The sequence below is a fragment of the Poecile atricapillus genome, chromosome W (genome assembly GCF_030490865.1).
Source record: "Poecile atricapillus isolate bPoeAtr1 chromosome W, bPoeAtr1.hap1, whole genome shotgun sequence".
In the NCBI taxonomy this organism is placed as follows: Eukaryota; Metazoa; Chordata; class Aves; order Passeriformes; family Paridae; genus Poecile; species Poecile atricapillus.
The window spans coordinates 496,109-508,591 of NC_081288.1; the positions used below are offsets into that span (position 1 = coordinate 496,109).

Consider the following 12,483-nt stretch of genomic DNA (forward strand, 5'->3'; position numbering starts at 1 on the left):
ACCAAGGGATGCTCAAACCCTTTATCAATGATTTGCTTTAATTAACCAACTCCAACAAAGTCATTAACTCCATATTGATATAGTAGGATTCTTTTTAATTGAGTTATAGATAAATATTGCAGAATGTAAAAACCTTTCTAAACCCAGAAACTCTTTTAAGAGATATACAGGGCACAACTGCAGAGAGAATCTGGGGATTCAAGGCTAAAATCCCAAAGTTTGCAGTCTTTAGCATCTTCCACTATTTCATCAGTGACTGTAAACACTGAGGCTTCAGCCTCAGGAAGACACAGTCAGATATCTTGGTCTCACCTCAGCCTTTCAGCAGGTACAGTCTTCAGGAAGAGAGAAGAAAATGGGTCGGAACGGACAGCCTACTTCCAGAAAATCAGCATAATTCATAAATCATTAAGCAGAGCTGTAAGAACTTCCCCAAAGGTTCGTTTCCCTGTGGGCTGAGGGCTCCAAGTTGAAGCACAGGCTGGACCTGCCATGGACAGACTACAGAAACCCCAGAAGTAAAAGCTACTCAGCCAATTCCATAAAACATTCCAAAATCAGGCTCCCGGGATGCAACCATCTCTTCTCTCACCTTCAGACATCCAGAATGAGGTCTATTGCTCTTAAGCAGCATTCAAAAACTTGTTAGAGCAGAAACTGCCCCACAAATGACACTGCAGTAATGGAAGCTCCTCTGGCAGGTCTGTCAATAACAAAATGTTTCAGTTACCTGTACAGAAAAGGATGTAAGACCCATCACAACAGGCTGAACTGGAGCACTACTTCAAAACAGGGCAGTGAAGGTGGAGGGCAGAAGCTTTTCCAAGAGAAGCAGTGCCTACCAATGAGGTAGAATGAGGAAATTAATTCAGAGTTTTTGGAGAAAACTTTTTAAAGCTCACAGTAGTAAAGCCAAGTAGTGTTGGGTAACAAAGGAAAAAAAAAACAAAACCAAAACCTGAACCACTTTTGGAGATTATTCTTGCTTTATACCACAACTGCTTGCTTTTATTGAAAAACACTAGGTGGAACACTCATACTGTATGAGAAACACTGACAATTAGTCAAATGCCCAGAAAACCAAACACAACTGAAATACCAGCATTAACACAACAGAACTCCTGAATTAATTGCTCAAATATATAGCAAGCCTTGCTTAAAGGAGTGTCGCCATCAGCCTGATTTAGTTTCCTCCCTTTGGAGCTGTAAAACAACTGACCTTCAACACCGGTGCAAAAAAAAGCCTTTTCTTACATATTTTAGCCCTGACCTTGCAACAAGCACCCACCAAACTAACAATTCACCACATACAGTTATTGAGTCATTCCTGTCTTTGAGCACAAATCGAGCTAAAGCTATGGAGACAAGAAAAAGAAAAGTGACTTCATGCTGTTCTTTTGGAAATTACAGAATCACAGGGAGGTTTTTGATTTGCTTAGGAAAATGCATACCCAGTTTAGTAGATACTGAATAGCAGGGAAGGCAGGAGATAAATGCTTTGGTTTCAGAGACAAAAATTTAAACAAACCTTTCTATTAAACCACAAGTCTACAGGACTGGTCAGAAGACTTTATTAAGAAGAAAACCCCTGGTGTATCATCTTCAGGGACAGAAGAGGATCTCCTTGGCTGGGACACAGCCTCGGTCAGCACTGCTCCCCCCAGGACAGGCCACCCACGGCTTTCAGCTCTCTCACAGCCTTTGAAATGTTCCCACAGATCCCAGAGGATTACAGAGCCAAGTTTCACGTTCGTCTTTCTCCCACAGTTCAAGATGTATTTCCTCTCAGACCTGCCTGTGCAGAGTAGCCACACGGGACTCAATCGTGGTCAGTCTTGTCTCCAGAGCATTCAGTATCATATCTACCTGCAAAAGAACCAGGGAAAGGCACTTGGTTACACACAGAATTTGACAACACAAAGAGCATGTGTGGACGTCAGAAAGGGCTCAAATCTGATCTCACATCACCAATTCTTTTCATATGATTCTTTCCCTGCTACTTTCATTCTGTGAAAGCTTACCCAGCTCTAACATTCACTGTCCACACAGTAACTTTTGCCAGACTTGGTAAGCATCAAAGTCACACACTCAGCGTTTGCTGGACAACCTTCAGCTTCCACAGTCAACTTCCTTACCCTATTTTGTCCCAACTCTTCCAACCTGCAGTCACTAGATTTTAGAAGAGCAAAACATCAACCTGATTTATGATGTAGTATTTCAAGACAAAATTGCAGCAAAAGCATTTAGTCCATTTCCATAAAAGGCAGAAGAAACATGACTAAAAGTGAACTGAAGATGTGGAGAAGTGAATCAGAACAAGCTAGAAACAATATATCAAATTACTGAGACATAAATAGGAACCTAATGTTGTGGTTGATAAACAGAAAATGCTAATTACCATGAAAATTGAAGGAAAAGTTACTGAAAATCTTGTGTAACACAAGACACCAGTGACATGAAGCAGTCCAGGACATGTTACAATGCACTGAATTGCTATGGGCGAAATAAGCTGTTCTGCAGAAACTGTTGAAGCATATTAAGGTTTTACAGAGGTAATTTAAACAAAGAATGCTATAAGGTTAAATCTCACCTTTTGCAGCACCTCTTGCAAGACAGCTCGACTTTCAAGAGTAAGCGGTTCCTCGTGAAGATCAGCTTGCTTCTCTGGGCTTCCTAAAATATAGCTGAGATGCCACAGTTCAGATCATGCACTTCCCACAAAAATCCAAACATGGCACTCCTCCAGAACCCTGAGAGACAGCCATGGATTCTGGGGCTACAGGATACAGTGAAAAATTGCACAGACACCGAGAACACTGCAGTGCTGGCTGGGAGAAGCAGCATTACTCTCCAAGCAAGTGCTATAGGCTGCAACCAGGTTAGTGCTTTAGAGAATTTTACTACCATGGAAAAAACGAAGTATCATAGCTGTGGAATGAAGAAAAAAACTCCAAAACCACTGTCTAGAGTGTTGGAGTCTGGAATCCAGAGTGTGTGTCCTTGTTTCTGATACTTAGTTATAAGATCCAGAAAAACACCAAATTTCATATAATATGAAATTCATGAGCATGTTTTCATGGTGATACATGAAAACAAATGTTAAAGTTAGATGAAAAAAGCTAAAGGTGTGTGTAGATTAGAGAGTTTTCTTAAATCACTGGGTGAAAAAGTTAGTTTAGAGAACAGGAGACGAGATGGAGGATTTACGGTGCTGTCTCTTGTCCCTTCTTCTTTCTTCTTCATCTTCTTCTCATAGAGGTTTTTGGGTAGTAGTAAGTGATTGGATAGAGAATGTCACAGTGCAACACAGAGGTGATGGGTCATTGGGTCATTAAGAAAAATAATATACGTCTGTTGTTAATTGGGTAAAAATAGGTATAAAGATAAAAGAACTGCCTATTTCGGGGCCATTTTGTGCATCAGACACGAAGTGTGCCACAAGGCCTTGTTTGTACCATCAGAAGAAAGAAATGTACCAGATTGCAAAGATTAACCTTGTGCAGCCAGCCTGGAGAGACCTGTCAAGTTTTGTGATTACCTTTTAATAAACACGAGAAATAAGATTCTAACGAGCTCGAGAATTTTCTTCAAATCACAAGAACTGAGATAAGCAGGGCTCCCCACGAGGGAGGATCCCAAAAGAATTCAGTCCAAAGGAGGCTGAGAAATCTGGGAAGACGGAAAAATACAGAAGTGATACAGCAGAAACAGAGAAACAGAAAAAAGAGTTTTTAAAGAAAAGTTACACAGAGTGCAAAGGTGAACATTCACAGCAATACAGCAAAATGAATGGGAACTTCAAAAAAAGACAGAAGACATTAAAAAAAAAGAGACATTAAAACTAGCCCAGATGAACAATCACTGTCTATTAGAACAAAGCTTGCATAAAAGAACTCTGGCATGGGGCCTTAATTCAGGATATAGTTACTGAAGAATACTTTAAGACCACTTTAAAGTGCTATAAGCCAACTAAACCCAAGCACGCTTTCATTTTCTAGGCAGATTTAAAGACAGCTGAGTGAGAGTCTCAAGCACAGACTCAGTTCTCAGATTTGCCTTCGCCCACCTTAGCAGGGACAGAGCAGATGTGGCCAGTACAGGTCAGAGCCACGCCAAGTTCTGCCCGAGCCCCTCTGGCCACACTTCCTGCTGATAATGCTGACTCCTAACTAACTAACTGCTAACTCCAAGTTCCAGGCCTACTTGGAACTTGGTTTCTCTGCTCTTCCGATCAAATGAGAAGGAATCCTCCTGTGCCCTGGACCCGGTGATATTTTCTTGGCTGGAATGCAATTTCTCATACAAAAGGCAGACCTGTTTGTTTTGTTTTGCTTTGCCTTTTTTTCCTAGGATTTGCCTTACACAGGTGATTTTCCTCACAAGTGAACACTATGATAACAACAGCAGCAATACAGAAAACCACTCTGGGACAGAGCAGCAGAAAAAAACTACCTCTAGACTTTGAGAGATATAACAGGAGCAGCCTGAGTGCGATGCCTGGCACATGAAGTGAAGCTGGCAGGCTGATCCATAAACATTCTGCATTTACCTTTCAATAGAGTCGACACTGAAACAAAACAAATCTCTTTTGTAGTCGAGATGCCTTGGGGTGCACCTGTAGATGCTGCCAAGCGTCCTCGAGCAGCCAGAGCAGAACAAGGTTTCTACCACGCTGTAAGTAAGAAATATAATTTCTTCAGAAGAAAATAAAAGGAAGCACCTCTCTCCATCCATTTTCTAAAAATAATCATGCATTACAATTTTTTAAAGCATTCATTCTTGCTTTGTGCAGTGTAAATTACAAGCATTCATCTTTCCGCCTGAGTTTGCAACAACCCCTCAGGCTGACTGACCTCAGCAAGACCATGAGAATCACTAAATTGTGGAAGGGACCTTAAAGCTCATCCCATTCCACCCCCTGCCATAGGCGGGAACACCTCCCACTGTCCCAGGGTCCTCCAAACCCTGTTCAACCCGGCCTTGGACACTGCCAGGGATCCAGGGGCAGCCACAGCTTCTCTGGGCAACCTGTGCCAGGACCTCTGCACCCTCACAGGGAAGGATTTCTTCCTGATATTTCATCTAAACCCGCCTTCCTTCATCCTAAGGCCATTCCCCTTGTCTGTCACGACACGTCCTTGTGAGAAATCCCTCTCCCTTAGGCTATAAGCCGCTTGCACATTCCACCCCAAAGAAGAGTTCCAGGGGCTCTCGGGGGCACACGAGCACTCCGGGCCCTTTACCGGCCTTGTCCTCAGCGCCTTTCCCGGGAACCCCCGACTCCCCCGGGACTGTGCCCAGCCAGCACCGGCGCTCACCATCCGCACTCGCCGGGGAGTTTGGAGACCTTCCGCTCCGGGTCCACGGCGACGCTGCCGGCCGCACCTGCAGCGGGAGGGAGGGAGGGAGGGAAGGAGGGAGGGATGGCGGCAGTGACCGCGGGGACGCGCCGGGGTGGCAGGGCTGGCACTCACTACGCAGCAGGATGCAGCCGCTCTCCTCGTCATTGACCACCCAGCTCGAGGTGTCGCCCACGGGCCGCCTGCAGCCGGAGCACATGAACACCATGGGCATGGGGGCCGCGCCCGCCCGCCGCTCTCGCTGCTGCTGCTCGGGCCGGCCGCCGCCCGGCTCCAGCAGCGACAGCGAGTTCTCCAGCTCCGGGCACAGCTCCATCGTGTCCCGCCTGCCTGACGAGGGACCGGCAGCGGCCCCCGACACCACCTTCGAATCGCCCGCCGAGGAAGCGGCAGTGACGACGGGACCGCCCCGGAACTGCTCCTGGGGCCCGCCCGCCCCGTCGAGGGCCGGCCCCGGAGGCGCCGCCGCGTGTCGAGGGCGTTTCGAGCTCGTAAGGTCGTGGAATCAATGCAAAGGGTGTGGTTATTCCAGTCCATCCTTTTCATATGAAGCGTTTTATCAAGTCACGCCTAATTCAGAGAGCCTCCTGAGGCGGCAGGGACCCACAAGGATCATCCAGTGCAGCCCCTGGCCCTGCCCAGGCCCCCCAACAACCCCAGCCCTGCGTCCCTGGAGCGCTGTCCAAAGGCTCACGGAGCTCCGGCAGCCTCGGCGCTGGGCCCATTCCCTGGGGAGCCTGGGCAGTGCCAGCACCCTGTGGGGAAGAACCTTTCCCTGATCTCCGACATGAACACCCCCTGGCAGAGCTCCAGCCCTTCCCTGGGTGCTGTCCCTGTCCAGGGAACAGGGACCGGAGCTGCCTCTCGGGAGGAGCTGCAGCCCCCGTGAGCTCTTCCCTCAGTCTCCTCCAGGCTGATCAGGCCAAATGCCCTCAGCCACTCCTGGTGCGGCCCCTCCACACCCCGGCCCTTTCCATTCAGATCCATTCAGAAATGTTTTTCAGCCCAGCTGCGCTCAGGAGCTCCCGGGAACAGTGCGTTGCTCTGAGAGAAGGGTTTGTGACCCAGCTGGCACTTTGTCTACCCTGTCCCTGGGTTACGGGACACCCATCTCACTTGAAAGCACGCTGAGGAGTAACATGAGTGTCCGTCAATGTTATAAATTGTCGTGACGAAATAGAAGGGACAATTTATATAATAATTAATGAAAGCCAATTTTTATTAATTCAGCAACCAGTAAAGCAACCAAAAACCCAGCTGGGGGCAAGCCGGAGGACACTTCCTATTAAGTGTCCTGCACACGGCGTGCGCCTTCGCTGAGGAGGTTCCCTTTTTTATACAGTCCCTGCATCTGGTCTTCCTAAGTGAAGATCGTTGCCTGCCTCTCTGATTATACATACATTCCCACTCCTTATGTTGCAGAGAATTTGTGTTTCATTCAAATAACTTTTCTTTAAAATAAACCCAGGCCTTAATAGTCTATTTCTTTTTAGTAAAGAAACAGCTGTTTTCTTTTGCCATATGAATCCTGAATATTTTGATTTGCTTCCATACATATTTTGATTGTTCTATACTGTTATTCTTTTTCACTGTGTCCTTGACAGATTGAATGTGACTGTTTAAATTGCATTTTGTGTATATACTTGTTCATCATCCTTTATTCGATTTTAACAATCTAAAATGCTGCTGGAAATTATTCTAGTTCTCATTTGTCCTAATTGCTGAACACAGCAATTGTGATGGGAGCTCCTGGAGACTATCTTGTGTGTTACAGCCTTATGGGAATGTGTGATGAATGGAGGTTTGCCCTTTTACAATACTTTCATTACTTTCTTTATTTTCCTCACTGTTGTTGATTCTTTACAAATGCTCAGCAGACCAAAAATGCCAAGTTTTAAAGCATTTAATTAGTGTTTAAGGCATGGGTACACGGAATAGGAAATCAAGGACCTGTTTGGGTGTATTTAAGCATGCATTTTCTTATAACCATCTCAAACCCCTTCAGTCCTTCTCGTATTTGCATATATGGAATAATAATTTTGTAATAGTGTCTCGACCATCTTTTCATTATCCGGGTCTGTAGAAAACTATGACTAATGGTTCTTATTCCTCTTACCATTCCTTAAAATGTTTCTGTACGTGTTGGGAAAAAAAATCTCTAAAGAACAGTCGTTCCCATTCTGCAAACTATCATTAATCACAGAATCATGGAATGGTTTGGGAAATCCTACTGAAGCAAAGCCACAAGAACTATCTGACTCCTTCTATTCCTTTGCACCATGCTCACAATGACTTGTGCAGTTTTTAGGGAGCAAACAGACACTGGGTGGACTGAATCCCACTGCACTGGTAAAGAGACTTTTCCTTCTGAAGAAGGGCTGCTCAGTATGTCCTTCCACACAGTGAAACCCCATATTTGTGTTCAGTCCTATAACATTTTCCAGGATGACATGCACATCATTCATGCACATCAAAACGGATGAAGAACTCTAAATATTACACTTAAATAAAGAGTACACACATATATGTTAAACCTTTAAAGAAATGTGGCTTTGTATAATAAAATAAAACACCAGTAAAAGTATTTAAACAACATAGTTTCCTTTTTTTATGTACTTTGTTCACAGAAACAACTATTAACGGCATATGACATCTGAGTTTATGAAGACCTTGACCTAGTATGCGTCAGTCGCTGCTCAGGGGAGAATGGTAGATTTTCATGATTACCCTAACCCTGCACCACCCAAAGAATCTTCTTCCCACTCCTGCATATTCTTGAATTTCCCAAATGAGGGACCTTCCTCTGTGTGAGTTTTCCCTCCCACTGTGACTCCAGTAACTGCAGAATGCAGTCACTTCCTCAGTGACTGCCTGGTTTTGTGAGAAGTGCTTTTTCCAACAGCCCCAGGGCATGAATTACAATTAAGGTCCAGTTGCATTCTTCCACCAGTACTCCCTCTCTCGTAGTGTACTGCTGTTATAATTTTAAAAAACAGACATTTTATCCTATTCTTTGTGGTCAGTTGCACCAGGATTTTAAAAAAATCAAGACATAAATATACCCAATTCAAATCTCCCGGGCTATAGAGCCATTGGCTGAGATCTCTCTCTCTGCCCAGCTTCCTTGCCAGTGGTGTACTTGCTTCTTATCTTGAATGGGGCTGGCCGAATCGGATTTGTGTTATGGTCAGGTTTACTTTGCCCAAATGTCAATCAATGTGAAACCACCACACCAGTCCAGGCCAGCTGTACTGTGACAATGCTGTGACAATCTCCCACGGCTGGGGGCTGGCAGAGCTCAGCACCTGCAGCCCCATGAACTGTGTCTGGAGCTGAGCCCTGGCACAGGTCACAGCCGCTGACTGCAGTGGGTGCTGAAGTGATGTGGCATTCCTGACCCATGATCTGCTGCAGGTTGTAATGCCTGACTCAGAAAACAGTACTCTGGGTAGGGATAGCAGTAAGACAAGGAGCTCCTTGTTTAAATTTGGCGTTGCTCCAGCTTTGGGAAAAAAAAAAAAAAAAAAAAAAAAAAAAGCAAAAAAGCCATGCAAAGCAAAGTCAGAATCCCTCTCAATACATAGGATAAAATGGATGTCTCAGTTTGGAATACAGGTGTCTGCTAGGGAGGGCAGGAGCCTCCTTTGGAATGAAAAACATAAACCCCCTCCCTCCGAATGATTATAATTTTGAAATCAAGAGGCTCTCAGGTAAAAATATGGGGGTAGGAATAACAGTTCTTTACTAGTATGTATAACAAGGCAAACAATAATAACTACAGCATTAACAACAAAACAGAACCAGGGAGCCCGTGACAGCTTTCTCGGCTGAGACGGGAAGGGATGGAGGAGAGGCTTTGCTACACAAACCCCCTCGGGTTGGCAGTCAGTGCCAGTGCTCCTGCAGGGCTCTGAGGAACACTCAGCTGGAACAGCAGGGATGAGCTGAGATCCCGGGATGGTGATTGAGGTGGAACAGCAGGGATGAGCTGAGATCCCGGGCTGGTGGATGAGGTGGAACAGCAGGGATGAGCTGAGATCCTGGGCTGGTGGAACAGCAGGGATGAGCTGAGATCCCGGGATGGTGATTGAGGTGGAACAGCAGGGATGAGCTGAGATCCTGGGCTGGTGGAACAGCAGGAATGAGCAGAGATCCCGGGATGGTGGATGAGGTGGAACAGCAGGGATGAGCTGAGATCCTGGGATGGTGATTGAGGTGGAACAGCAGGGATGAGCTGAGATCCTGGGATGGTGGCTGAGGTGGAGCAGCAGCTCTGCGGCGGTGCCTGGCACTGCCATGTCCCGGCAGAACAGGGGGAGAAGGGGGCCCACAGACGAAAAAGAAGCAAAAGAAGCAGCTCCGTCTGGGTTATGGCGAATTTCCTTCTTCAAGCCCCAACAGCTCCAAGAGAGTGTCTTGCTCTCTAGCTGAAGAAAGCAGCCAGCCCCCAGCTGCCCCTGCCCTCCCCTCCCCTGCCCCCCTTCCCCCCTGGGCCCAGCTGAACTCTTCGTGTTTCTCAAGTACCAGCAGTCAGGTTTCCCTTCAACTAATGGGCAAAAATTCCATAGGTGTGAAGGAACAAAAGGAAGGACACCCAACTTCCAACACCAGGCTCTGCTGAAATCCTTGCAGGGCAGCAATTTGATGGTACTTTGAAGCTGATTAACTGCATAGCAGCTGTGAGAGAGGAGATGTCTTGTTGCCAAGCCATCAACTGTGGCAAAATTGCTTTTCTTGGATGAACGTGGTTCATTATAGCTTAATTGTAATATTAATGCACACCTCCATCCCAACGTTATCTGCCTCCAAGGTACAACCACCTCTCACTGGGCATGAACTCTATATTTTTTTTACTGTATCTTTAGAGGTGAAATGAGAGAATTTTACACCAATCAGTAGCAAATATATGCATGACTAGTGTCACTCAAGCTTCACCTAAATGTAAAGAAATAGTAAAAAAGTAAGCCAAGAATGGAGAAAAAGTTAGGGAAGGCTCCATCATAACTGCTGGGAGCATTCAATGGGCTGAATCTATCTTCTGTCCCTTAGGAAGGCCTGTTGGGTTAGAAATGCACTCTGCCTGTTGAATAGTTCTGTTGGCGACCTCAGCTTGTCGGTATATTGCTTTGAATAAGTTTTTGCAGTCAAAAATACACAGATTGGCACCGACAGATACCATCATCAACAATCCCTGAAACTTAACCTGTCACAATTTTATATTTATAAAGAATATAATTCCATAATCTGTTCCATAAAATTCCAAAGAGTGACTCCTTCACGGATGCTAGCAGTTGCCAGCAGCAGGTCACACACTCATATAGGAAGTCCCACTGAAGAGTCATAAAGTGGGAAGACCTGCTGAGAGGTCTCCCTTGTGCTGTTGGCCTATTCCCTGAAAATCAGTCAAACTTTCCTCCAATCCAGGACTGCTCAACAAAGGGTCCCTGTAACAGGATGCTGACAGACTCGTCAGGCACAAGGGTCTCAGCTTTCCTGGGGCACTGTCAGACAAGTTAAATACTAAGGGTCATGGAAATCTTCCCTTTTCACCTGACAGTTCTCCAACCACCAGGTTGTGTTTCCTTGCAGAAGCTCTAAGACTGCAGATGTGCACATGCCAGTAGGGCCTGGAGCATGAGCCTGCCTAGAAAACTGTTGGTGGCTGCTCTAAACATGATCACTCACTCTCTCACAGTCAAATGACAGTACTTAGTAAATCTCCTTACTAAATCTTCCCTTCAGTGAAAGCCCAGATAGTGTATTCAGAATAATACTGTGCTGGGTGGACCCTGGCTGGATGGCAGGTGCCCACCAAAGCCTCTTTATCAATCGCTTCCCTCCTCAGCTGGATAAAATACAAAAAGGCTCATGAGCTGAGATAAGGACAGGGAGACATCACTGACTGATTACCATCACAGGGAAAAAAGAGAGAAATTAATTGAATTTATTACCAATGTCAGAGTAGGATAATGAAAAGTAAAACAAATCTTTAAAACACCTTTCCCACATCCCTTTCTCCTTCCCAGTATTTACTTTATTCCCCATTCTCTCCCTCCTCCCCACCAGCAGTGCAAGAAGATAAGAATGGAGGTCAGTTCATGCCACTGCTTCCCCCTCAGGAAGAGGAGTCCTTGTGCTGCTGCAGCATGAGATCCCTCCTACAGGAGACAGTTCTCCATTAATTTCTCCAGCATGGGTCCTTCTAATGGGCTGTGGTTCTTCATGAGCTGTTCCAGTGTGAGGTGCCTTCTCTGGGGTCAGTCCTTCAGGACCTGCTCTAAAGTGGGTCCCCTGTGAGGTCACAAGTCTTACCAGGAACCTACTCTTCTCTCCTCAGGCCCACAGGTCCTTCCAGGACCTGCTCCAACACGGGGCTCTTCCACAGGCTGTGGGTGGATTTCTGCTTACCTCCTGCAGAGCTCCGTGTGCTCCAGGAGGACAGCCTGCTTCACTATGGGCTGCATCATAGGCTGCAGGAAAATCTCAGCTCCAGTACCTGAAACACCTCCTCCCCCTCCTTCTTAGCTGACTTTGGAGTCTTCAGAGCTATTTCTCTCACATATTCTCAGTCTTAACTTCTCGGGCTGAAATTGCTTCTGACTTTTCCTTCTTAAATGTGTTATCCCAGACATGTTACTAGCAAGGCTGGAGGTATTAGGCTTGGCCAGTGTCATCCTGGAGCCAGATGGCATTGTCTCTGCCAGACATGGGGGAAGCTTCCAGCAGCTTCTCAAAGAAGCCACTCCTGTAGCCTCCCTACTACCAAAACCTTGCCATGCAAACCAATACATATTTGGACATCACAGAAGTCTAAATATAAGCAAGAATAAGTCCAGTCTAAAGTTTTGTTACAGGTCTGCAAGTTCTTATTCCTGAACAGGAAAAACTTGCCAACTATGGCATAGGCACTCCATCGAACATTTCCTGCATTCTTCTTTCCTTCTGCATCTCTTCCCAGATTCAAAGAAGCTTCTGATCATGACCTTATCTAATGAACAGTGAACAAGACACAGTTTGCTGAGCTTCTATCCATGCTGCATTACTCTTCCCATCATGTCCAAAATCAGAGTCATTTCCTGATCTAGAGTATTAGCTTCACTCCAGCATTTACATGAACAGCACA

At 45.8% G+C, this 12,483-nt stretch overlaps 1 protein-coding gene across 1 annotated transcript; it reads right to left on the reverse strand.

Annotated features, from left to right (window-relative positions):
- Positions 1-352: 352 nt before the first annotated feature.
- Positions 353-11,824, reverse strand: LOC131591544 (protein Mis18-alpha-like). Its single transcript, XM_058862356.1, has 7 exons — positions 11,769-11,824; positions 5,475-5,848; positions 5,319-5,385; positions 4,550-4,672; positions 2,591-2,684; positions 1,529-1,866; positions 353-730 (listed from the first exon to the last, which is right to left on the reverse strand). The coding sequence occupies exons 1-6, from the start codon at positions 11,822-11,824 to the stop codon at positions 1,786-1,788; spliced, it is 795 nt and encodes a 264-aa protein (XP_058718339.1). The 3' UTR covers positions 353-730; positions 1,529-1,785.
- Positions 11,825-12,483: the final 659 nt, after the last annotated feature.

Coding starts and splice junctions, on each gene's coding strand:
- LOC131591544 (XM_058862356.1), bottom strand. CDS start 11,824: ATGCAGCCCATAGTGAAGCAGGCTGTCCTCCTGGAGCACACGGAGCTC. Junction 5,386..5,474: donor CGGCTGCATCCTGCTGCGTA/GTGAGTGCCAGC, acceptor CTCCCGCTGCAG/GTGCGGCCGGCAGCGTCGCC. Junction 1,867..2,590: donor TGCAAGAGGTGCTGCAAAAG/GTGAGATTTAAC, acceptor GTTCTTTTGCAG/GTAGATATGATACTGAATGC.